The 27,642-nt window shown below is 40.2% G+C and overlaps 1 protein-coding gene across 1 annotated transcript in view; it reads left to right on the forward strand.

The window, feature by feature from the left end:
• UBE2F (ubiquitin conjugating enzyme E2 F (putative)) overlaps positions 1–27,642 on the forward strand; it is a 130,090-nt gene that overhangs the window by 35,279 nt on the left and 67,169 nt on the right. The window contains exons 5-6 of the mRNA XM_048870165.2: positions 11,592–11,659; positions 14,290–14,360. Coding sequence (XP_048726122.1) covers positions 11,592–11,659; positions 14,290–14,360 — 139 coding nt within the window. The remainder of the gene's footprint in view (positions 1–11,591; positions 11,660–14,289; positions 14,361–27,642) is intronic.

Consider the following 27,642-nt stretch of genomic DNA (forward strand, 5'->3'; position numbering starts at 1 on the left):
CACTAAGGGGATTCTATATTGGACCTCCTCTCGATGAAAGAGGAATTGATCACAGAACTAAAATTAGTGGTTGCTTAAGTACAAGTGATCATGACACTATCATGTTTGTTACGTGCAACAGAATAAAGTCCAAACTAGTAATATATAGATGTGTGGTGCTTTAAAATGACCAATTTCACAAAGCTGAAAAAAAAAAGAGTCAGGTCAGTTGGGAAAGTGAATTTAAACAGAAAATGTGAATGATAATGGGGAGTTGTTCAAGAACATTCTGCTAGATGCTTAAAAAGCTACAATCCAGTAAGAAGGCAGCATTGGTTAAATCCAACCTGTCTTAGAGAGGAAATGAAGGGTTTGGGGGGCGGAGGGGGGGCGTGCATGTTTTTTACACACACAAATGGGAGAAAGGGGAAATTGCATAAGTCATAAATATAAATCAGAAGCTCAGAATGGTAAAAAAAAAAAAAAAAATTGATCAGGGAAGCAGAAGGACAAATCTATGGTCAGCAGAGTGATTATGACCACTCCCTGTTCTAACTACCTCAAAATAGCAAACACTCGGTCCAGTCTTAAGTATTTGCTGGATCAAACTCTTATTATAGGAAACTATGAAAGCTTAATGTCAACTCAGTTTGTAGCAGTAGGAAGCAGCCTAGATATAGCCAAAAATTATCAGAGTTCTGCTGCTTGTTCGTGAAAGGGAGGACCCTGTCACATACAAATTATTATACTAAACTGCAGAAATCCAGTTAGAACAGTAATTATGCTTTTTATTTCTATTTGTCACAGAAGTTTGTTTTGGACATGTGCCTTTTGGCTGTGTCAGACTTGTAATAGATTTATTTACATTAACATAAATGAAGATTTGCATTTAATGAATACTGTCTCTCTCATCTGATTCAGGACCTCTGTCAAGAATTAGGATGCTTGTAAATTAATATGTGCCTTAGAAATGGTTTTATAGTAGCTAATATGTACAGTGTGTGCCCTCAGACAGGTGTGCAAACAAGGTTCTGAGTTTTAAGTTTGAAGAGAATAATATTTGGTCTTCATGAAATATACACCTAAAATACTCAAAACGTAACATGTATGCGCTGTTAGAGCTGTATTGGTCCCAGGGTATTAGAGGCAAAGTGGATGAAGTAATATCTTTTATGGGGCAAACTTCTGAGAGAAACAGAAGTTGATCCAATAAAAGATACTATCTTGTCTCTCAAAACATAAGTTTTTCTGGGGTTGATTGATGTTTGCCCAGGGGGCCAACAGTCCTCACAGATCTTTCTTCCTTTCTTGGAACAAACTTTATGGGAGTGTATTGCGTCAGAGGCAGTCAGTTTTTTTATAGTTCAAGGCAAACAATTTAAAACACTAATATTTTACTCAAAAAAAGATATTTTGCCTAAAGATAACCCCCACTAATTAAAAGCTCTGTATAAATGTTAAAATATGCACTTGTTAACCTCTCACACTAAAAAAATTTTATTTCCAAATCTTGCACAAAAAAACCCTAGGTTTTTTGTCAGAAACTATATCTGCTTAAATTAAAAAAGGATAAGTATTTGCTTTAAATGTAGTAAGTAAAGTGTCTGATGTATATAACATTTTAATATATGGAAACATAGGCTGCCTAAATTAGAAATTAGTCTGTGTACAGTAATTTATATATAAAACCCTGAATGTTAGATTAAATAATGTAATGTAACGCATTGACACCAGTTGTCCGATGAAGTGAGCTGTAGCTCACGAAAGCTTATGCTCAGATAAATTGGTTAGTCTCTAAGGTGCCACAAGTCCTCCTTTTCTTTTTGCGGATACAGACTAACACGGCTGTTACTCTGAAACCTGTACACACAGACACACACACAAGCAGTTTCTAGTATGTCCCTCTCACCCACAGCCTGGGTGAATAGGCCTTGCAGAGCACCCTGAGAATCACCAAAATTTAGGCTATTTCATAAGAACATAACGGCTGCTACTCTGAAACCAATTGTATTTGCTGATTTAAACTTGTTGAGATCTTGCTGGAAAGTCAAGGGGTGAAACTGGAAAGCTAGTACAGAAGTGCTGTCTGCCTCTGTCTGAGTAACAGTTGCCACTTTTTAAGTAAACCACATGTTCTCCCAGTTGAATGTTTTCCCCACGTTACCCCCATAATTTAGGGTGTTCAGGAATGAGCTTTGTTTCAGGCCTATCTAACATTTCAGTTGAGTTAATAGGTTCTTTTTTCCCCCCTTCCCCAAATATGCCTATTTTTGCTTTAAATATTGGCAAGTATGAAAGTTCAGAGCCACTGACTGTAGAACCTGCTTTCAACTGTATTCTTTGTGGCCTGTCCTAGTTATTGGATGTTCTTCACTTAAAACAGTAAATTGGATGTAATAATACTTAGCACTTACATGGCACTTTTTAATCTTCCAGTTCTTACAAACATTAATTAATTAGTAATACATTTAGATTATAAAGAAAAATGGAAGGGGAAGGGATGAATACATTGTTGGAGTGCTGCTTAAAGACATAACTTTATCTAGTAAAAAGGAGGTCTCTGGAATTAGAGAATGGCAATCACATATCCCTCCCCTTCCCTTGGACATTGGTTTTTCTCTCCCCCCCCACACCTTTTTTTTATGGGCCATCCCTATATAGTAGCCTTTTAAAAATAATAATTTTTAATTTTTTTTTATTTTATAACACTATTTTTGATGGGTGCAATAGCTTCACATACCTTAACTTTTCCCTTGTATTGCCATTCTTGAGGGAAAAATGGTATCCTTATTCTTTCTGTACCAGTCCATAGTAGTGTTGTGACTCAAAGGTAAAGAACTGCCATTTTGGGGAGATTAACCGCTTGTTGGAGGATGCCATGCTGTCACATGAAACCGGCCAATGGGAGCTGCGGGGGCGGTGCTTGCGGGCATGGGCAGTGCATGGAGACCTGCTGCTCCTCTCCCCACAAGGGTGCACAGAGGTGTGCCAGCAACAGCTGACCGCAGCCGCTTCCGGGAGCAGTGTGGGGCCTTCCTGAGCCCTTCTGCGTTGATGGCCGGGAGCTGCCTGTGGTAAGCGCCTCCCAGCCAGAGCGTGCACCTCGCACCCCCTCCCGCACCTCAACTCCCTGCCCCAGGTCAGAACCCCCTCCTGCACCCAAACTCCCTCCCAGACCCCACACCCCCTCCATTAATATAGTAGAAATGTGCAGCCCATGACAACTTACCAGAATTTGTGGAGTGGCCCCTCTGCAAAAATTGCCCACTCCTGCTAATAAGGCAAGACAATAATACTGGTTTGTCTTTTGAGAAAAAGTTTATCATGCTAGTCTCTTTAAAATGAGTGAAATGTGATATGTAGTATATAATTTGTATTCATTGTATTCAGATTAAGAACATAAATGATCATACTGGGTCAAACCAATGCTCCATCCAGCACAGTATCCTGTCTTCCAACAGATGCCAGATGCTTCAGAGGAATGAACAGAAAAGGGGAATTCTTGAGTGATCCATCCCATCTTCTAGTCCCAGCTTCTGGTAGTCAGAGGCGTAGACATCTTGGCTAATAGCCATTGATGCATCTATCTTCCATGAACTTATCTAATTCTTTGTTGAACCTGTTTATTCCATTTTCTAGATCATTTATGAATATGTTGAACAGCACAGGTCCCAGATCTTGGGCGACCTTGCTATTAATCTCTCTCCATTCTGAAAACTACCATTTTGTTTCCTGTCTTTTGAAACAAGACCTTCCATCTTATCACATGACTGCTTACTTTGCTCAAGAGCCTTTAGTGTGGGATCTTGTCAAAGAGTTTCTGAAAGTCCAAGTACACTGTATCCACTAAATCACCCTTGCATGTTTGTTGACCCCATCAAACAATTGTTGTAGTTTGCTGAGGCATGATTTTCCTTTACAAAAGCCGTGTTGACTCTTTACCGACATATTGTGTTCATCTATGTGTCTGATAATTATGTTCTTTATTATAGTTTCAACCAATTTGCCTGATACTGAAGTTAGGCTTACTGGCCTATAATTGCCAGGATTGCCCCTGGAGCCTTTTAAAAAAAATTAGCATTACATTAGCTATCCTCCAGTCATCTTGTATAGAGGCTGATTTAAGCAATATATTACATACCACACTTAGTAATTCTGCAATTTCACAATTGAGTTTCTTCAGAACTCTTGGGTGAATATTGTCTGGTCTTGGTGACTTGTTACTGATTTATTTATTGATTTGTTCTAAAACCTCCTCTATTGACACCTCAGTCTGGGACAGTTCCTCAGATTTGTCACCTAAAAAGAATATCTCACGTGTGGGAATCTCATCCTCTGTAATGAAGACCAGTGTAAAGAATTCATTTAGCTTCTTCACGTCAGCCTTGTCTTTCTTGAGTGCTCCTTTAGCACCCTTATTGTCCAGTGACCCTCTGATTGTTTGGCAGGCTTCCTGCTTCTGATGTAGTGTAAAAAAGTTTTGCTGTTAGTTGTGTGTCTTTTGCTAGTTGGTCTTCAAATTCTTTTTTGGCCTGCCTAATTATACAGTACTTTTACATTTGACTTACAAGAGTTTATACTCCTTTCTATTTTCCTCAGTAGGATTTTACTTGCAATTTTTAAAAGATGCCTTTTGCCTCTAACCGCATCTTTTAATCTGTTGTTTATCCATAGTGGCGTGTTTCGGTCCTGTTACAATTTTTTAAAATTTGGGGTTGACAGTAGAACCTCAGAGTTAGGGACACCTTGGGAATGGAGGTTGTTCGTAACTCCGAAATGTTCATAACTCTGAATAAAACGTTATGGCTGTTCTTTCAAAAGTTTACAACTAAATATTGACTTAATACAGCTTTGAAACTTTACTATGCAGAAGAAAAATGCTGCTTTCCCTTTATTTTTGCAGTAGTTTATATTTAACACAGTCCTGTACTTTATTTGCTTTTTTTGGTCTCTGCTGCTGCCTGATTGCATACGCCTGGCTCCAAATGAGGTATGTGGTTGACTGGTCGGTTTGTAACTCTGGTGTTCCTAACTCTGAGGTTCTACTGTACATTTAATTTGAGCCTGTACTACAGTGTTTTTAAAAAGTTTCCATGGAGCTTGCAGGCATTTCACTCTTAACGACTGTTCCTTTGACTTTCTGTTTAGCTAGCTAGCTTCATTTTTGTGTAGTTCCCCTTTTTGAAATTAAATGCTACTGTGGTGGGCTTCTTTGGTGTCCTTGCCTCCTCCTCCCTCCCCCACACAAGGATGTTAAATTTAGATTCCTGTACTGTAATTTTAATTATATTTTAAAAAATCTTTTTATAATATGAAACACAGTAAAAATAATATAGACCTACTGTAGCAAAGTGCACATGGAGTTGTAGAGGAAAAAAGTGTGTAGTAGTATAGATTAATGCAAATTTAAGGGGGGGGAAAAGATTGTTTTAACAATCTGTTTAAGAGATTGAGAGAGAAGTTTAATTTCATTCTCCACAGTTGAAAAGTGGATTCCTTTGCCCCCTCCTTAAGGCAGCCTCACATACTGATGCCATGGGCCTGCACTGTGACAGTATAAGTCTCTTGTACTTGCTGGATCAGAGGTATGGGAGTCCATACTGACCCACGCTCTTTGTAAATGGATGAAGTGTGCTGAGGCTCACTAGTTATTTTACTTTGAGGGTTACCTAACGTTCAGCCCTCTTTGTATCTGCAATTTTTTGTGCATTTTTCCTGAGGAGTAGATTTAACAGGCCTGTCGTTCCTAGATGAAATTGAGGTCCTGTGTTTCCTCTGGGGTTCTTGAACTATTTTTTGTCGGCCTGGTGGCCTTAGTATGCAAGGAGATAGTTGGAGTCCTTTGTTTGTTCTCCGTGTTTGTATCTGGCGGGAAGGTGATAGTCCGTGTGCACGCTCTTGTGCTTGCTTGGAATCCTTTGGAATTTGTATTCCTGCTTTGTGGGTTTGTCAGTTAAGATTCTGTAGATCTTTTGGTGGGTTTAATTTTCTTTTACATAAATGCATGTGTGTATGCATGAACATTTGCAAACACTTTTTTTATAGAGGCGTAAATAATTAATACAAAAGAATTGTGAAGCAGTTAAGATTGCTGCATACGTGACGTACCTGACAGAAACCCACAAAATCAAGGATATGAAAAGTTAAGTCAGTTGCTATTGCACACACCCTTTGCTCCACTCACTAGCACACAAATTACCATGAGCACAACTATCATATAGCGTGTACTGCAACCGTAATTCTGCACGCCTGTCACCTTGCTGTACACACTCCTTTAACATATTATTCCTCCCCAGTACCCACCTAAACGCTAGTAGTTGTGGATGTTTGGTGGTATGGCTGGTTATATTGGAGGAAGGTAGTTTGGTGAAGGGTTATGAGCAGAAGGCCAGCTGAAAGGGAAAATAGAATGCTGCAATCCCTAGTGGGACAGAGTTGTGGTGCATGGTTTATGATGTAGAAAACAATGAATAATGTATTTTATTTTTTTGTCGTCTCTGCCATATTATAACTATTTGATGTGTACACTAGTAACCTTCTGAGTGAGTTCAGCCTGACACAACTGAAGGATCAATTGAGCATGCACATGGTTTGCTATTATATTCAGAGATCTTCAGAACACTTAAGAATTAGTTGAAGAATGGATACAGTGCAGTAGATGTCCCTCCAAAGCACTCAGAGTGCAGCTGATTGGGATAGATCACCATTATTGAGCTGCTGCAGTCTAGTGGAGTATAGCATTTGTTTTCCAGAGTTAGAAGCACATTATCACCAGTGATTCATGCTTTATTTTTGTAAGCTTTGTACCACATTTGAGATTTAGTATTCTTGAGTACACTGCGCATCATTGTCCTTGACAAGCTATCTTTCTAACCCTATGTTATACTGGACAACAACTACATATGCCGCTGTAAATAGTCTGTAAAGGAGATTGTCTGATCAGTTATTGACTTTGTAGCTATTAAAAACACACATGGGTGCTTAAAATTAGGCTCCAAAATCTATATTTAGAATCCATATTTAGGCAGCTGAATAAGGGCTTAATTTTCAAAGTGTTGAGCATCCAGCAGCTCCCTTTGTCTTGAACTTTAGGCATCCATTTTTGATTAGTCCACGGTATCGGACTGAGTTTGTATGTCAATACAGCACTTTGCCTTGTTGTAACAGAATGATTCAAGTTCAGTAATATCATCTGTTTTGATAGCTTGCTAGAATGAAACCCAGCTCGCTGCTGTCTCCATTTAATCAACAGGAATTCGCAACTGTAAGGATAAATGTATATATTAATTAAAGATTTAATTAGCATTAGCAGCATTGCCAAAAAAAAATCAATGGATGGAAGTTGATGGTGTATTCATTTTAGAACAGTGGTTGGCATATTGAAGACTCCTCCTTACTCAAAAATACAAAGAAGAAAGATGGTAAAATCTGAAATTTGTTGGGGAGAAGGATTGATAATTCTGTAGCAAGTTACATAATTTTAATCAGAGATGTTTTGTTGAAAGACTCTTCAGTCATGGAGTGTAGTAGTGATTTTCGTTTAGTATGAGTTGTATCTAAAGAGAAAAAACATTTTAAAGATATTCTGTGGGGCTGTCAAGTAATCGCAGTTAACTCGTGATTAAAAAAAATTAATAGCAATTAATTGCTGTTTTAATCACACTGTTATTCAACAATAGAATACCAATTCAAATTTATTATAAATATTTTTGGATGGTTTTTCTACATTTTCAAATATATTTCAATTATAACACAGAATACAAAGTGTACAGTTTGTGTGGGTTGTGTACTCATGTTCTGTAGTTCTGCATTGAGGCAGCTGGGGATTCTGCTTGAAGGGATGGGGAAGACCAGCCCCAGCCTGTCCTCATAATCTTTAGATCCCATGACATTATTGAATCCTGATATTTTTTGTTTGATCCTGGTCACTTGCAATGACCCCTGCAGCATCCCACACTTCCTCAGATAGCAGGAGGGCCCCCAGACTGTCATCCCATGACCATCTCCTTTTCCATTCCTGGACTCTCTCCTATGTCTCTTACATGTGCTGCTTGTGTCATAGTGTATATCTACATTGCAATAAAAAATCTGTGGCAGTGAGTCTCAGAGCTGGGGTCGGCTGACTTGGGCTCATGGAGTTTGGGCTGTGGGACCAAAAATATTGGTGTATAGATGTTCAGGCTTGGGCTGGATACCTTCTCCCCTTTGCGGAGTCTCACAGCCTGACCTAAGCCTCCGGAGCATGAGCCAGCTGTGGCCAGACCACAGGTCTTTTACTGTGGTGTAGACATACCCATAGAGACACCTTACGAGCTGTCTGCTCAACAGGAAGCTTGACAAAAAGACAGAAGATGGGAACTGACAATATTCCTGGCAGCATGACATCATGGTTAAGGCAGAGTCTCTGTCACAGAGATTGCGGAAGACTTTCTGCAACCCCCATGACTTCGGCAGCAGCCAGTGTGGCTGACCCCAAGGCTACCCAAGCAGCTGGCTCCAGAGACAGCCACACCAGCCGTTGCTGAAGTGGCCCTGCAGTCAACCGCACCGGCCACTGTTGGAGTGGCCCTGGGGCCACCCACACCAGCCGCTGCTAAAGTGGCCCCGGACAGCTGGCCCCAGGGCCCACCCAATCAGCAGCCAGTGCGGCTGGCCCTGGGGGCAGCTGCCTGGGGCCACTGCTCGGTGCCCCCCGGCAGCTGGCCCCAGGGACTGCCCGAGCAGCAGCCCTGGGGACAGCCGCACTGGCTGCTGCTTGGCGGCCCCCGGCTGCTGACCCCATGGATGGCCCAAGCAGTGACCGATGGGGCTGGCCCCCGGGGGCCTGGCGATGGGGCTGGCCCCCGGGGGCCTGGCGATGGGGCTGGCCCCCGGGGGCCTGGCGATGGGGCTGGCCCCCGGGGGCCTGGCGATGGGGCTGGCCCCCGGGGGCCTGGCGATGGGGCTGGCCCCCGGGGGCAGCCCCAAAGATTTAGTCAGGAGTATTTATAGTAAAGGTCATGGACAGGTCATGGGCTGTGAACTTTTGTTTATTGCTTGTGGCCTGTCCATGACTTTTCTTAAAAATACCCATGACCAAATCGTAGCCTTAATCATGAGTAATGTAGATGGGTTGCAGGCTTCTGCTGACACAAGTGAGAGATTTCAGTGTGAGGTAAAGACAGAAGAGGGTGAATGGGGACTGGAAAAAGGATGTGTGGGTTCAGAAGCCATGTTGCTCTGGAAGAAGATTTTAGAGAGCTGGTGGAGGAGGAATTGAGACGTATTGTGGACAATATTTTGGAACAAGAACATAAGAACAGCCATACTGGGTCAGACCAAAGATCCATCTAGCCCAGTATACGGTCTTCCAACAGTGGACAATGCCAGGTACCCCAGAGGGAATAAACAGAACAGGTAATCATCAAGTGATCCATCGCCTGTCTCCCATTCCCAGCTCCTGGCAAACAGAGGCTAGGGACATCATCCTTGCCCATCCTGGCTAATAGCCATTGATGGAGCTATCGTCCACGAATTTATCTAGTTATTTATTTAGCCCGATTATAGTCTTAGCCTTCACAACATCCTCTGGCAAGGAGTTCCACAGGTTGACTGTCCATTATGTGAAGAAATACTTCCTTTTGTTTGTTTTAAACCTGCTGCCTATTAATTTCATTTGGTGACCCCCTAGTTCTTGTGTTATGAGAAGGAGTAAATAACGCTTCCTTATATACTTTTTCACCAGTGATGATTTTATAGACCTCTATCATATCCCCCCTTAGTCGTCTCTTTTCCAAGATGAAAAGTCCCAATCTTATCTATCTGTCCTCATACGGAAGCTGTTCTATACCCCTAATCATTTTTGTTGCCCTTTTCTGAACCTTTTCCAATTCCAATATATCTTTTTAGAGATGGGGTGACCACATCTGTATGCAATAGTCAAGATGTGGGCATACCATGGATTTGTAAAGAGGCAATATGATATTTTGTGTCTTATTATCTATCCCTTTCTTAATGATTCCCAACATTCTGTTCGCTTTTTTGACTGCCGCTGCACACTGAGTGGATGTTTTCAGAGAACAGTCCACAATGACGCCAAGATCTCTTTCTTGAGTGGTAACAGCTAATTTAGACCCCATCATTTTGTATGTATAGTTGGGGTTATGTTTTCCAATGTGCTTACTTTGCATTTATCAACATTGAATTTCATCTGCCATTTTGTTGCCCAGTCATGCAGTTTTGTGAGATCCCTTTGTAGCTTTTTGCAGTCTGCTTTGGACTTAACTATCTTGAATAGTTTTGTATCTGCAAATTTTGCCACCTCACTGTTTACCCCTTTTCCCAGATCATTTATGAATATGTTGAATAGTACTGGTCCGGGGGACACACCTCTATTCACCTCTCTCCATTCTGAAAACTGACCATTTATTCCTACCCTTTGTTTCCTATCTTTTAACCAGTTATCAATCTATGAGAGGACCTTCCCTCTTATCCCATGACAGCTTACTTTGCTTAAGAGCCTTTGGTGAGGGACCGTGTCAAAGGCTTTCTGAAAATCTAAGTACACTGTTTCCACTGGATCCCCCTTGTCTGCATGCTTGTTGACAAAAATCTTTAGGTTAATTTATAAAGTACCAAGACATGTAACATTTTATCTGCTTTGTAAGGAATATTTATCTAAACCAGTTATGGGGACAAGGGGAGAAAGCAAGAGGGTGGTGTAGAATAATAATACTACTGAAAGTTGGGACGCCACAACCTCATTTTTAGGCTTGACTGTGGAAAAATATTAAACATAAAAACAATATCCTTTGGTTTTCTCACAATCATGTTGCAAAGGCCAAACTTTTTTTCCATTGAAGATATTTTGAGTATAAGGAAATACCATAGTTTCTCAGAAACCACTTTGATTAAAAACTGTCAAGGAATTTTGTCCATCAGTAGCATCTGAATTTTCAGTCTAATCATTGACCACTTTGGAGTATTTTCAGGACTGAACTACTTAGGCCTGGTCTTTTTGTACCAGTCCCATGATTTTAGTTAGAAGTGAGATTTTGTTTGTTTGTTAAACCAAGATAGTTATACTTCTACAACCTGTAGTGTGGACACAGTTATACTACTTCACAGGTCCTTTAGATGGTAAAGCGTATTCCCTTCCTATATGGGTATAAACTATACCTCTGTAAGCATCTGTATACCAGTATAACCAAGTCCACACCAAGGAGATTGTACTGCTTTAACTATATCAGTATGGTTGTTATTGCCAAGTGCTCATAAAGTGGGTCTTGGAGAAGGCCAGTACGATCTCATTCAAATCCATCTGTATCAGCTCGGGGAAGGTTGTTCTATGTAGAGGTGACGGTGTGGAAGAAAGCATGAAAGCAAGCAAGGTTAGAGATGTAAGCCTGACAGGAACCCCTGAAATCATGAAGAGCAGGACTGTTAAGAGATTTTAAAATGTAATTTTAGTAAAATGACACATTTTAAAAAGATATGGTGCAAGTATAATGGAATATTTCAATGATGTTGTGATTATCATAATCTAAGTAATAACTATGCTGTGTCGTCTTTGTACTCATATAACATTTGGTTTTCTTTTCCTTTAATTTTTTTGTGTTGTGTTTCTTTAATAGATGAGGGTTATTACCAAGGAGGGAAATTTCAGTTTGAAATTGAAGTTCCTGATGCCTATAACATGGTGGTGAGTATTTAAGTCATTTTTCTCTGTTGAGACAAGGTGGACGAAGTAATATCTTTTGTTGGACCAAGCTTCTGCTTTCACAGAGCTTACACAGAGCTCGTCTTTGTGTTGTCATTTGCATTTGCTTCATGTAATGGAATTTCAGACAACTCGGTGTTTTGCTATGTGGTAGGTAAGAATCTCCCATATCTAATGATGTCACCAATTTTATACTTTTTGTGCCTAAAATTTCATAGGAATGTTCCTTTGAAGATGAAAAGATCTGTTCTGTAGGCTGTTTCTATTTGCAGTAGTCTGGAATAGCCTACTCAGGAGTACAGACTAGAAGTTACACCAATCACATGTGAAAGTCTCCCTGCGAATTCCTCCCATTCCCTCTGCCTTCTTATTTTGTTTAGTGTATTGCTTAAGCATTTCTATAGTAAGCCAACGTGTTTCTGGGGGAGAATGAAAGTGTCTGCTTTCCAAGATGGTCAAACTTGTGCACTTAAGTCAGGAGGTTCAATTTTGATGTTTAATTCCCTTGAAAAGGAGCAGTGGTGACATACGAACAGTGACATTTCTCATTCCCTCTCATCTGCTTTATTTGTTCTCTCCTAGGTACCTATTTGCTTACTATAGCAGTGTTTAAGTTCATGTCCCAAAAAATAAAACACAGTGGAAATTTTAGCTGGAACTCGTTTTGAAAATATTTTTTGTTGCTAAATGCAGCACACTTCTTGTATGTATGTGTGGAGTTTGGCTGGGCATGTATTGCATTTAAACAATTTGCCCTTTACCAGCCTCAACATTTTTTGTAATTCATGATTTTAGTCTTGATTCTGCATGGATCAGTTTTAGACAGAAAGCCTAGCATGTTGGCAACTCATCCTGATTGGGGGATTCCAGATGCGACTGTAATACAAATAAGCATTCTACATTCTTAGTGCTTTCAGCTGAGAATCATCATCAGAGATCCCTGATATAATGAAGCTAATTTGAAGTGAAAGAAGATCAAAGAATTCTTCGATTTTCTTGTTCTGTTTTTAAAAAATGGCTTGATTCTCTTGGTTTGCCATTGCTAAGTAGCTGATTTTGTGTGTTGTGACCATTCAAGGTGACATAGTGTGTAGGATCTTGACTGAAGGGCTGTCTGAAGGCTTGGCACTGAGACTGAACTACTCTGGGATAGGATCCAATCATTCCAGCCCTTTAGATTTTCTCCAGGACCAAGGTTTGGGTATAGAGCACCATTTTAAGGAGCCTTGCATGCCATAGAACTAACAGGCTTCAGTATTTTCCTCTGTGCCAAGAATATCTGCTTCAGACTCAGGGCTTCGTTTGGTGTCCCTCTAGCATTTTCCACACCCTCTTCATTGAGAGTGGAAGGGGAGGAGAGCTAGCTTTCCATCTTGAAAGCCCTAGGTGCCCTTTTCCTCATTAAAACGAGGACTTTCCACAATCCTTGAACCACAGAACAGGCACAGCTCAGGCAGTGAATTCCCACCACTGTTCCCTTCACCTTATTCACAGGCAGCTGGACTGAGAGTTTAGAATGTGTCCTTAAATTTTTGAAGACCATGAAGACTTTGGATTAACAGACAGACCAATTTATGAGACAATATATGAGATTATTTCTGTGAAGAGATGTTATCAGAACCATTTTATCTCTTGGCTGAGGACTTTATATAAACTATGGGGAAATTGTTTAAAAAAAAAGTTGCAATTGTTACAATACATAATTTATTTGATGTTTATGAAACATAATGGCTAATGCTTGAAACGCAATATACCAGCTGGAAGAAATCAGTCACTTGATTTAAAAAGCGAATATTGTAATATGGAGAATTTGGATGGAATAACTTGCTGTTGCTAATCTGTTAGAATTGTTTGATTTTCCTTTGACTTACTTAAAAAACTAGAACAATGAGGCTCTGTTTTGGAATCCGATTTTTTTTAAAATGTGCATTTATCAATATGCATTAAAAATGAGCTATAGTATCCGTTGGAGCTACATGCTGAATTGAGTTTAGTGGTGTCACTGTAAAATAATACAAATCTGTATCAAGATTTAAAAACCCAAGAACAGTTATCCTCGGTACTTCTGTGACCATTTAAAAACAGGAAATACTTTCCTTACCCAGAAAGAAAAGGGGGACTTGTGGCACCTTAGAGACTAACACATTTATTTGAGCAGAAGCTTTCGTGAGCTACAGCCCACTTCATCGAGTTAGCTGTAGCTCACGAAAGCTCATGCTCAAATAAATGTGTTAGTCTCTAAGGTGCCACAAGTCCTCCTCTTCTTTTTGCGAATACAGACTAACACAGCTGGTACTCTGAAACCTTTCCTTACCCAGAAAATTATTGAGAAGGTGAAATCATACTGGAAAGAATCTTTGCTCTTCCTCCATTTGTTTACAAAGCCAAAACCCTGAATATAACACTGAATGGGAAAGCAGCAGTGTCACTGTAGTTTTATATCCTGTTCTGCTCCATAAGGTAACTGCCAGATTAACATTAGTACTTGGACTGAGGTCACCCAAATTTAAATTTTAGCTTCCAGGAACTGTACAATTCATAATGGTTTGTTGGTGATTTAACTTATTTGAAAGGACAGCATTGTAATCTCTGTTTGTTTTGTATTTTGGCAGCCTCCAAAGGTAAAATGTTTGACTAGAATCTGGCATCCGAACATCACCGAGACGGGTGAAATCTGTTTAAGGTAGTTAACAGCCTTCTTTTATTGTCACTTCTAAGTTCTTGTAGAGATCATGGCCCTTGACCATAATTCTCACTTCAGCACCAGTAGACAGATAATGTCTCATACTTAAATTTGATCCTTAGAAGTAAAGGAAACTTCCTGAAAATATTTTAGACTATTGTAATACCAAACAGATATCAGTTGTAAACCCAGATGAATCCAAACCGTTTCTGTTTCAGAAGAAAAAAAGATCATAAATGCATCCCAATCAAATAGGTATTCTGTGGCATCCAATATCCTTTTGAATCCATCCTTCCAAAATATAGCAATGCCCTCTAATTATTCAGAACATAGAGTCCTTTAAAATTTCTCCAAACCTGCAGAAGATTTTCTGCCCTGCAACATAAATTCCATTGATTTCCTGTAAAAGAGATTTGCTTCTTGTAGAAGAGAGTTTTGAATTCCTAGTTCTGTGTGCTTTTGACTAAGACCTGGCTTTGCAACCATTTACCTAACTACCCAATGTTGTTGCAAGGCCGAATGATGAATGAAGCCGGGTGGAGTGGTAAGAGGCGATTTATTCAGTGACAGCATCCAGACCACTCGTTCCCCTCTGTCTCGCGACCAATCAAATGAGCCCCGGGTTATGGTTACAGCCTCTCTTATCCCTACCCTTCTCTTGGTACCTGCCCTATCCCTTACCTTCCAAATTATCCTTTTGTTTCCTAATATGGTGCGGATTACCCCTTCCCAGACCTGAACTGTTTGCTTCCTAATATGGAGAGGCTACCTTTCCGTGGGCCCTACCTATTTGATTCTTTATATGGTGCATTTTGAAGCCCTATTTTACTGGCAGCAGATTGGGTAATTGAATAGCCTAATTTACGGTAAGGCCCCAAATTAGGGAACTTTGTGGCTTAATTTATGAGAGGACGCTACTCCCGAGGCAATACTTGTATTGCCCTCTCCCCTGTTAGACAGGGGCTCCCTATGCAGCTGAGGGTCATCTTGCTTCCAAGCTGGGGTTTCTGCGGAGAATTATGAAGGCAGGCTCTTATGCCTGGATCCTGCCTTCAGCTCCCCATAGGCCAGATACAACGCTGAGATCCCCTTTATTCCTGCACCCACACTCAATTGTAGGATTTAAAGGATTCTGTGTCATTGCATGCTGGCTATTGAGATCTCTTGCAGAAAAGAACAAATAAACTGTGAACTGGCCAAGCGTGCTAAATTTCTCCTTTTCTATCTACAGCGTTGCTACTAGAGAGACATAGATTGAGCCTACATCAAATTAAAGGAGCTTTAGAATTTTCTTGTGTCTAGAATCTTAAGAACCCATGTTCTAATTTAGCGTATGATGTAACTGTTTGCATTTGATCTTACACTTTCACCATTTCCAGTTAAAACCAAAGGTCATTTTTCCATAATAGAAAAATACATAGCCTCTATCTTTGTGATTGTTAATTTGAGGCAGATTAACTTTAATAGCTCCATTCTTCCCCAAAGTCGTCGTCTTGGAATATTCCATCGATGTCTTCCCTAAAGTTTTGAATTATAGGATCCAGGTGGTTTTAAATTATCCCACACTTTAAACCCTTATTTAGTTTAAAGCCTAAAATATTTTAAGCACTAGGAGACTGTTTAAATTTTCCAGGGGGAAAAAATTGGTAGGATGTTAGTTACGTTAGACAAAAATCTTGGATTTTGACAATAACAAACTACTTGTAGGAATGGCAAATTTATTAAATTTCAATATGTAATATAAAACTGATATGATGATAAAGTGTAAGAAAAATAACCATATATTATTATCCTCTTAAGATAGTGAGATCAAATTTAGCCAAAATATAGGTTTTAAAATTAACTTTTTCAAAAACACGACTAGTAAAATGTTTGCAATTTAGAAAACAAAGATAAACTATTTTTTTAAAAATAAACATTTCTTTACAATTGTTTGTAACCTAAATATTAAAGCGTGAGACCCTAATAGTGAAATTGATTAGAAAGTGATTATAAGCAAAAATCAAATGTGTGACAAGTTTGTCAAGCTAATAGAAATGAAAAAAAGAAATACAGCATAAACAGTGAAAATAAACAAAATTAATAAAGGTTTTAAAATCCAAGGTAGGGCTTATAATATAATAATTATAATATAATATATAATATGGTAGATAAGGAAATAATTACAAAAAACCTTGTTTTTCATATAGCTGTGCTCCTTTAAATTTAAAGTTTGTAATAGTCTTCTACCCAATATGGTGCATAAAGATATGATGCTTTAATAGGAAAGCTTGTCATACCTTCAATATGGCAGCCAGGCATATAGTTTAGTAAGCTGCAAGGCATGTGCAAACTATTGTTTCAAAAGCATGTTCTATTTTCTGTATTTCTAAGGAGTTAATTATAATCAAAGTACAAAGTGCTAAAGCATTTTTGTGTGTGCTTCTTACCATGCTGGTTCTACGCCTGTCAGAGTACTCCATGGGAGGAATAAAGTGTGTGGTGATGCCACGTGTCTTAGCAATAGTGCACATACATTTTACTTACAATAACACGTTTGCTTATATAAACTGGCTTTGGAAATGCAGAGCTTTGCCAAGCAACATGCAGCCCTCCCCTAGGACCTCTGCCCCTCCACTGGATCTGCATACAGATGAGTGGGGCTATCATCAGCACAGTAAAGAACATAAAGAGTAGGACTTCAGTGTTGGCACTAACATGTAGAATCACATCTTTATCATGTGGAATAGTTACAGAAAAAGGAGTGTTGAGGTTAGCTATCTACAATGTGGAGAAATGTAACAGTTATTCCCTGTGCATTTTTAACCTGTTTCCCTTCAAACAGTTAATTCAAGTCAGTCTGTGCAACAACCGAATGTGTGTACACAGACAACCATAATGTAAAGATACAGGATTGCTATTCTTAAACTTAAGTGTTCAAATCCACACAGGTTCTTCAGAAATCTACCAGGTACCCAAACCTTTGCACTTGACGACCTAGATGAATTTTTCATTCAAGCAACAGAGTTGTTGTTTTAGATTAAGTATTCAGAGATTAAATAGTTTTTATATTATGTACCTTTGGAGGTGTGTTTTCAATATTTTTAGTTTTAGTTATCTGTCAACATTAAAACCAATTTAACACTGGAATGTTGTAATTAGGCTGCTTTATGCAATACACAAGTAGAAGGCAGGGTAAGCCCTTTCTTTTAGAGTCTGTGCTGACATCCCTGAATTGGTCTGATTGTGAAAGATTTTACTTTAAAAGCCAGAAATCTTTAAAATGTTCTAAAGACTTATGAAGTTTTCAGAAGTATTTTTAATTTTGATTAAATTTCAGCTAATCCACATAGGAGAATACTATATTTTCTATGGGAGACAGTTATGTTAGAGAAATTCAATATCAGAGAGTTTGGTACTAGATTTGGAAACAAAAGACTACAATAACTACTGCTTTTTATGGACCTGATTCTCAATTTTTGTAGACCTATTTTGTGCCTGCAGTGGATTTTCAGGAAATAAAATTGGCTTTTAGGTACAAAATTATTCCTGGCTTATTTTTCTACTTAAAATACTTAACTAGCATTTTTTCCAAACTTTAATTTCTACTTCCTAAATAAATATATGTTTATATTATGGTATGTGATCATCATAAGAACATAAGAATGGCCATACTGGGTCAGATCAGTGGTCCACCTAGCCCATTATCCTGTCTTCCATCAGTGGCTGATGCCAGTGCTTCAAATGGAATCAGCAGATTAGGGCAATTATCAAATGATCCATCCCCTGTTATCCAGGCCCAGTATCTGGCATTCAGAGACTTAGGGACACCCAGAGCATGGGGTTGCATCCCCGACCATCTTGGCAAATGGCCATTGATGGATCTAACCTCCATGAATTTATCTAATTGTTTTTTTTAACCCAGTTATGCTTTTGGCCTTCACAACATCCCCTGGCAACAAGTTCTGTAGGTTGACAGTACATTGTGTGAAGAAATACTCCCTTTTGTTTGCTTTAAACCTGCTGCCTATTAATTTCATTGGTGACCCCTGGGACATCTGTTATGTGAAATCACACTTCCTTATTCACTTTCTCCACACCATTCATGATTTTATAGACCTCTATCATATCCCACTTAGTCATCTCTTTTCCAAGTTGAACAGTCCCAGGTTTTTTTATGGGACTTCTCTCTGGAAGCTATTCAATACTGTTAATCATATTTGTTGCCCTTGTCTGTAGTACCTTTTCCATTTCTAATATATCTTTTTTGAGATGGGGTGACCATAACTGCATGCTGTATTCAAGCTATGGGCGTACCATGGATTTATATAATGACATTATGATATTTTCTGTCTCCTTATCTATCCCTTGCCTAATGATTCCTAATATTCTGATAGATTTTTTGACTGCTGCTGCACATTAAGCGGATGTTTTCAGAGAACTTGGTGTAGAGAAAGTAAATAAGGAAGTGTTATTTACTCCTCCTCATAACACAAGAACTAGGGGGTCACCAAATGAAATTAATAGGCAGCATGTTTAAAACAAACAAAAGGAAGTATTTTTTCACACAATGCACAGTCAACCTGTGGAACTCCTTGCCAGAGGATGTTGTGAACGCCAAGACTATAACAGGGTTCAAAAAAGAACTAGATAAATTCATGGAGGATAGGTCCATCAATGGCTGTTAGCCAGGATGGGCAGGAATGGCATCCTTAGCCTCTGTTTGCCAGAAGCTCAGAATGGGTGACGGGATGGATCACTTGATCATTACCTGCTCTGTTCATTTTCTCTGAGGCACCTGGCATTGGCCACTGTCGGAAGACAGGATACTGGGCTGGATGGACCTTTGGTCTGACCCAGTAATGGCCGTTCTTATGTTCTTAACTATCCACAATGACTCCAAGATCTTTCTTGAGTTGTAACAGCTAATTTAGACCCCATCACTTTGTAGGTACAGTTGGGATTGTTTTCCAGTATGCATCTTATAGGAAACCATTCCATAGTAAGAGCCAAAAAACATGTAAAACTGACCTTAGCAAATTTCGTAAAGATTTGGTTAGGAAAACTTCAGAAATATTTTGTGGGTTATTATGTTTTACTCAAATATTAAATAGGCTTCTTCATTGTGATGTTGCCTCCATTGATGCAAGCTTCTGGCATATTTCAGGAACCCTCGGGAATATACAATTTGTGGTTTGTTTCATGCTCCAGTATGCCTTTTTCTTGAACCTCTGCTGTACGTTTCTGCTTTTTCTATTTGATCTCATCCACTTACTTTGTTGACCATTATTATTAATTGATATAATGTATCAGAATGTCTGAGCCTGGAGATAGACAACACCCCAAGATTTTACTGTGTTTTGCATTCGCTTTTTCTTTTTGTGGAATCAAGTGGTCAACATTGTTGAAAGTGGTTCTTTTTTTCCTTTGAAATTGACTCTGATCTTAGCCTGAGAAACATTCCTTCCAATGCTGAAAGGAAAATATCTAGATTTTTACAGAAAGTCTAAACTGTTGTTGACAAAGAAGGTGTTCTTTTACATGAAGCGAATCTTTTCTGGGACTGATCTCTCAATTATATTTGTTTACTCATGTAGGATGTAATTCTCATTTTATAAGAGTTTTTTTGCAAATTCTTTTTAGATACAATAGATAAAGAAAGATGTGCACACTTTGTTAACCCTGAAAGGGCGAACAACCAGACAACAGAGTGGTTCAGTCTGAACACTGGCATGTCACAGGGCTGTATTTTAACTTTATTTTATTGTTGTTTGGCATTCTCATGGTCTGGATACTGTAGAAGTGTGTTAGCAACACAAACAGTGGTATAGCATGGGGAAATGGCAAATGCCTAGAAGACCTAGACTTTGCTGATGATCTTGCACTACTGAGTGACATCTCCAAATAGTTACAAAGACAGCCTGTCAAAAACCTCAGACCATGCAGGGCTTAGAATAAGTAATGGTAAAACAAACATCCTTGAAACCCAGACAGTTTAGTAACATCACATTAGAATGCAAAAATATCAAGGAACAATTCATCTACCTGGGCACCACCATATTGGCCAACGGAGACCTCAAGAAGGAAGTGACATCAATGGTAGAAAAGGCGTCCATAGCATTTACTAAACTTAGCAGTATATGGAAATTAAAGATGTAGCACCAGAACAAAATGGAAAATTTTTCATTCAAATGTAATCTGTGCTAACATACGAGAATTGGAGATGTTATACTGAAAAGTAGATGCTTTTGAAAATAGATCTGGGCATTGGTTGGAAAGACTTCATTACCAATGAAGAGATCTAAGAAATCGCCAATCAGTGGCTTGTTTCCACCCTCAGAAGAAAGTACTAGAAATTTTGGGGGCATGCACTTCAGATGCCATCACACAGACTCCCACATGAAGCTGTCAAGTGGAAACCAACTAGTGTCGGGAAACGAGGGCACCCAAAAGAAATCCTGAAGAGGAATCTTTAGTAGGGAGGGCAGAACAGTCAGTCTCCGTACCATAGAGCAGATGGATGCAGTGGCAAATGACAGCGGAATGGAAGAGACTAGTTTGCCTCCGTGTGCCAACGTTGGTCTGGAAAGGATGTAACATAAATATATGCACTTCAGTGCTGCCAGAATTGGGTCACGTCTGTAGATAATTCTGAAAATTAGTGAGTACTCAGGAGAAGCCATAGAGTAGGATTGATGGCTTTGATTTAAGAACCTTTGTTGGAAATCGTACTTGAGTGTCCCAACAGGAATTTAAATGTAGCTAAATTTTAAAATGTACTCCTGTGAAATGAGTAAGGCTCCTTTTTTGTATTCAAGGAAAACAGATAAGTGTGATATAGAAAATAGAATATGCCATTTTAAATTTAAAAATTCTAGATATTAAGATGTGGTCATGGGAGTTTCAACTCTTCTGTGATTATGGATGGTCTGGCTTTATATTCTCGGACCAGACCCAAATTTAGACAAAGGAAATTGGAGTATTTTCTTATCTTCCTCCCCCTGCACTCTTTGCGAAAGACCTGCCTGCTTGTAATCCACTTATTCAAGAGCAGCCCAGTCTTTCTTTCAGTCAGCATTCCCTGCAACCTGAAATTACATCTCCTCTGTCAGTTGTTCTCATCCCAAAGTCCTGAAGAGTCTGCAGACATGGTTCACCCTACATCCTTCGTGTTCCCTTCCCACTTCACTTTCTCCTGCTGCAAGCATTCAGGTGTTTACCAAAGCAGTCTGTCTCTATTATTGTAATTACACATGTGTAGTACCTGAGTGTTAATTGTGTACATAAGAGAGCTTTGGAAAGTTATCCTATAGAAATGTGGCCAGAAGACTGTGCAGGCAGGAGATAGGAGGTGTACTCACTAGGAATGTCTGCTTCCAGCTATTAAACTTACCTTAAAAAAGTTAACAATATAGTTAACATTAAGTGTATACCATTGGTGTTTGTTCAGCAAGATACTAAACATCATGCCTGGAAGGAAAGTTTGGGTTGGGCAAGTCTGAAAGAAATTGCTAAGGGCTTGTCCACTAGTATACTTGTGCGAAGATTCCTATGCATATAACTTATTCCCCTAAATGAATAACCTCAGCCATACTAGAGGCTGTACAGATTTAACTTTTTTTCTTAAAAACAATCGCCCCTAACCAAAATAGTTACATTGGTACAAAAATTGTATATAGATCATGGTTTAGTCTGTTCCTCAGAGCTTCGAGTAACTTATTGGAACTAGTTTCTGACACTTGTGTATTGTAAGCTACTGTATCTGCGCTTTTATTTAGTTCAGGAATTTGGTTTTCCTGAAAGAGTTGATGACCTCACCAGTCGGTAAAAAGCAGCAAATCTCTCCACTACTCCCTTTCAGTGCTTCTTTTGCCGTCAACTAAGGAAAAACACAATCCTGAATGTTAAGTCTTTGCAGATATGTTAAATGGAGGAGCTATTTTTTCAATTATTTAAAAATCCATATGTGTATTGTAGTATGTGTACACATTACTGATGTAGAGGCTTAAATAGATTTGCAAAAACTTTTCCAAATCATCTTTACTGAAAAAGCTTTCTCATGTGTAATATAGCACACTTAAGGGTTTGAACAAGAACAGATATGCAACTTGATCGCAGAGCATCACAAAAAAGGCTTTTGGATATTTATTTTATTTATTTATATAGATAAATAATATCCAATAGACACCTGTAGAAGGTTCTAGGTGGCTAACGTAATTAATACTACAATAAAATCCCAACAGTATTAAAATAATCAGTTCAAACAGGATCTCAGCCAGCCGATTACTTACAAAACCCCCCCCCAATCTCCTTTCTTCTCTTTACCATTCTGGGAAGACTACCCTCCACCATATCCAAAACCCCTGTCAAACGGATGTCTTTTGCAGCATGTCTGGAAGGTCACTCAATTAGTTTATTGGGGAAGGACGGGCAAAATGGGAATCCAGAGAAAGTTCCATAGTCACAAAGACTTCAGAGAGGACACCCTGCCAGCAGGTCTCCCCCTCCCACTCTGCTACCCAAACCTTTTTATATAGCAAAGGGGAATCAACTCAGTGGGCCTTTCCAACAGGAGATGTACTCATTCACTCCCACTCTTTCTTACTCAGTTCTTTCCCCACTGCCCCTTTCTCTTGTACTTCCCTTTCCTTTCCCCTCATGCTGCCCCATTTACCTGACCACAATACTTACACTGGTGCCAGGTGTGGACCGGGGATGTGAGAACAAATCATCTCACCACTCTTAGGACTGTGGCAGGATAGGGGGTACCATTGGGATAGTGACTTTTTTCCCCAAAGAAATAATCTGGAGCAATTGCCAACCCTGCCCCCTCCCCCAATGTATTCTTTACCCTGTCCTCTATAGGCCTCTCTGATTTTTATTTTTCTTCCCCACATCTTGTTTCAGACCTTCCCCTATTTCTCCGTTCTCACTTCTCTATGCTTTGTGCTTGTCCTTTGGGTTTTTTTGGTCACTCTCCCCTTCTCTCCTCACCTTCTCTGTCCCTTCATTTCTACTTTCCTCATCCTTCTACTTGAGCTTTTAAACTCTCCCTTGGTCTCCAGTCCTTCCCCAGTTCTGTCATCCTCTTTTTGGGGCCTAGAGTGGCCTAAAGTGCCCCTTCCAGGCCAGGGGCCTTAGAGTAGCTTTTGTGGGATGAAATGTCCCTGGAGCAGCCCAAATAGCTGCTCAGAACATGGTACCTGCTTTCTGCTGCTTTTCACCTTGCCACTAGAAGTTGGGTTAATTTTTTAGAGATCCCCCCCCCACCCCCCCCGCCAAATCTTCGGAGGGAGTATAAACTCCAAGCACCCCAGTTAAATGTGATAAAGATGCAGTCAGTTCTGGAGGTGTAGGAGGAGTGGCAGTTTGGGAAGCCTGGTTGGAAGTTCTCTGCCTGCCTAGATTCAGGCAAAGCAGGGAACTTAAAAGTTTTCATAAGTATCTGCTTCATGCTCCATGCTCTGACACTGCATCAGGGAGAGCAAATGGAGCCAAGATCAAAGTTGCCACTCTGCACGCTGGAAAGGAGTGCTGTGTAAGATCAGCCAGATATCAGTGTGTGCAGTCAGAGGTGTGAACTTGGGCCAGGACTGATGTGGGGCTTTATATGTGATCAGTGAACCAATCTAGTTTGAAATTTGAAAAAGAACAGCAAAAATTTGCCAGTTTTCAGTCATTCTAATAATTTGTGTGAAATTACTTTTTGAAAATTGTTTAATAACTCAGAGCCCATTTTCATCTAGACCCAACTACAATCTCATGAAAGCTTTCTTGAAAGGCAGTGATTCTTGAGAGGCTGTGTCCTTTTCTTGGCTATGGCACTTACCTGCTGTGTGACCTTGGGCAAGTCACTTCCTCTCCCAGAACCTCCATTTCTCCATCTCTAAAATGGGGCTAGTGATCCTTGCAGCCCTTTGTTAAAGCACATCTAGCCCATGGGACTGTCCTGCCTGGCCCCTGAGCTCCTGGCCGGGGACACTAGCCCCCGGCCCCTCCCTGCTCTCTTCGTCTCTCAACCCCCCTGCCCCCCCCCCCCCCCCCGCAGCATCAGCTCTCTGCCCCGCCAGTGTTCTGGTCAGCTGCTCCTACTGGGCAGCATGGTTGCGAGTTCCTGCTGCTTTGAGCGGCATGGTAAGGGGGCAGGGAGCAGGGTGTGTGTGTGCAGAAATTGGATAAGGGGCAGCTGATCCCAGGGGTCAGTCAGGGGACAGGGAGCAGGGGGCAGAGGTTGCGGGGCGGGGCGGTCAGGGGACTGTGGAGGTTGGATAGGTGTGAGAGTCCTGCGGGGCCTGTCAGGGGGCAGAGGTGTGGATAGGGGTCGGGACAGTCAGGGAGCTGGGGGGTTGGATAGGGGGTAGGGTCCGGGGGGCGGGGGTGGTTAGGGATGGGGGGGGTCTCGGGAGGGGTTGGTCAGGGGACAAGGAACGGGGGTGGGGGGGTTTGGATGGGTCAGAGGTTCTGACGGGGGCAGGAAATGGGAGGGGGCAGATAGGGGGCAGGGTCCAGGCAGTTTGGGGAGGCACAGCCTTCCCTACCTGGCCCTCCATACAGTTTCGCAACCCCGATGTGGCCCTCAGGCCAAAAAGTTTGCCCGCCCCTGGTTTATAGTGTTAAGTACTTTTTTGCTTTTTATATGTAAATTTATTTAATCCTGATTTTTAAATCACTGTAAACTATCTGAACAGGCTTAGAGATTATCATAGTTTTAAGAAAGAAGAGGTCATCAGATCAACCTTGTCTTACCTCTTGTGCATACGCCACCCAGCACCGGTACTTACACTAAATCCAACAACTGAAACTGGATCAAAGTTTGACAGCCCAACAGAGGCTAGACTTTTTAAGTGCCACAGCCAGAGAATAGGAGGAACTGAGATGCAAGAGTGCCTGAGGTCCCGCAGACAAATGATTAAATGAGATTTGGGAAGATAATCCTGTCAAGTGACCTGCACCCACACAGTGCAGAGGAAGGTGAAAAAACCCAAGGTCTCTGCCAGTCAGACCGGGGAGGAAATTCCTTCCTGACCCCACATATGGTGATCTGTTAGACCTTGAGCATGTGAGCAAGAACCGGCCAGCCAAGCACCTGTGAAACAGGATACTTGTTGCCACATCCAAGCCCTGGCCTACCATTGAATTCTGTTGTGTTAATGTAGCAAAGTTTTATGAGGGCAGCAGTACTAAAATCAAGCTAAATATACCACTATCCTTTACGTACACATAAAAATCCTTTTTCAGATCATTCATGTTTTACTTTCCTTCTATAAGAATATACTTCTGGGGGAATTCTGCATCACTGTGTAATGCAGAATTTGGGCAGAATTAATGGTCCCTGCAGAATTCTATTTTTCCTTTCCAAGAAAGCAGCATTTGTCTTCAAAGTAAAGTTTCAAAGCTGTATTAAGTCACTGTTCAGTTGTAAACTTTTGAAAGAACAACCGTAACGTTTTGCTCAGGGTTTCGAACATTTCAGAGTTACGAACCTCCATTCCCAAGGTGTTTGTAACTCTTGGGTTTTACTGTAGTTCATTGTGCTATTGAAATAAATCTTGAATCATATAGTGATAGTTGAAAATTTTCTCGTTATCAGGGCATAGCAACGAGACTAGCACTAAGGCAACAGAAGGATGAGGATAATTAGTTGAGTAGCACAGCTAGGAAGGATTCATGTTGCCTGGTGTCATTACTAATTAATTTTAGGGAAAACATAGGGCATTTTATTACAGGTTAATTTCCTAATATATTTATACTTAGCATACTGGCTAAGCACATATTTATTTCATTGGTATTACCATATAGGAAAGCTCTGATTACTTAATCATATATGCAGTCTATCAACTCTAATTTTGGGGGTTTCTTGGAGTAGGGGTGTTTGTTTTTAAGATTTTGTTGTGGTTTAGTTATGGATGACACTAGAGGTAGCTAAAAGATCGCAAAATAAAACACCAGTTCAGTAAAACCCTATGGCAATGAAAAGGAGAAAGTTATCTGTAGCAAGATGGTAGTAAATTGGCAGCACTTTTTATTGCCAAGTAGGCATGGGGCACTAGCCTTTTATTTCTGCAGATCTGAGGCCTGGTCTAAAAATTAGATAGACCTAGCTACATTACTTAGGACTGAAAAATTTTGTGCCTTGTGCAACATAGTTAGGTTGACCTAACCTAGTGTAGATTCAAGTAGGTCAACTGAAAAAGGCATCTCGGAGAGGAAGATTAACTACGTTGGCAGCATAACCCCTTCTATTGTTGTGCCACTATAATATAGACTTGCCCTGAGTGAAAATTTGTTCTGTTCACAAATGAAAGCACATTTACTCTTATCTTAAATTCTATTTGAGTACATCACATAATTGCCAAAGAGTTTGGTGCAATTAAGAGGGGTCCAGGTATTTTCAATGAAAGCCTAAAAATTAAATCTAAAAAGCTCTGTTCAAGTGTTTTTTCTAATTATTCATCTTAAAACTAGGTGAAGTATTTAAATAATGGACTTCAGTACTAAACAAAAATGTACAGTTTACACAGATTAATCTCTTCTATACATTATATGTAGGTGTAGCAGAATCCAGCCATATGTAATTCATACAGCTGTTTCCACGTAAATCCACATGGATTAGGTACATTGTGTAGGTTTTAGCACAGGAATTCCTTTGGAGCTATCTTTCTCATTTCCCTCTTTTATTCCTCCATTAACTAGTGTTTCTCAGTCTGAGTATGTGACATCTATGCTCTGGGATGTACCCTGAGGCCTCTTTACTTCCAAGTGGAGTTAAGGTGTTGGGTTTGACTCGTAATGCCTTAAAATGGCTTGGGTCCTCTCCTCTTGCAACATCGCTTCTTTCTTCCAACTACCGGTGCTACTGTTGATCAGCTGAGGCCCTGAAGGTGGAGATTCCTTGGCATAAAGGACGAGAAGCGGCCAACAAGGGATTGTGTGATTCATTGGACTTTTACCTGGATTTTTCCACCTGGGTTTGACAGATTCATATTTCAAAATTATGGCTATTACATATTAGTATTTTGCAAATTTTAGACAAACTTAAAAAAAAGTCAGGTTTTTTCCTATTCCTGATCGACAGTGGCACTGAAAATGAAGCTCTTGCAACATAAGGGATGCTGCAAAATATCTCTCCTTCCCCTACCTTGCCAGAAGCTGGGAATGGGCGACAGGTGATCATGTGGTGATTACCTGTTTTGTTCATTCCCTCTGGAGCACATGGCACTGGCCATTGTTGCAAGACAAGATACTGGGCTAGATGGACCTTTGGTCTGACCCAGTACGGCCGCTGTTATGTTCTTATGAAATA

This window comes from Caretta caretta, chromosome 11 (genome assembly GCF_965140235.1).
Source record: "Caretta caretta isolate rCarCar2 chromosome 11, rCarCar1.hap1, whole genome shotgun sequence".
Lineage (NCBI taxonomy): Eukaryota > Metazoa > Chordata > Testudines > Cheloniidae > Caretta > Caretta caretta.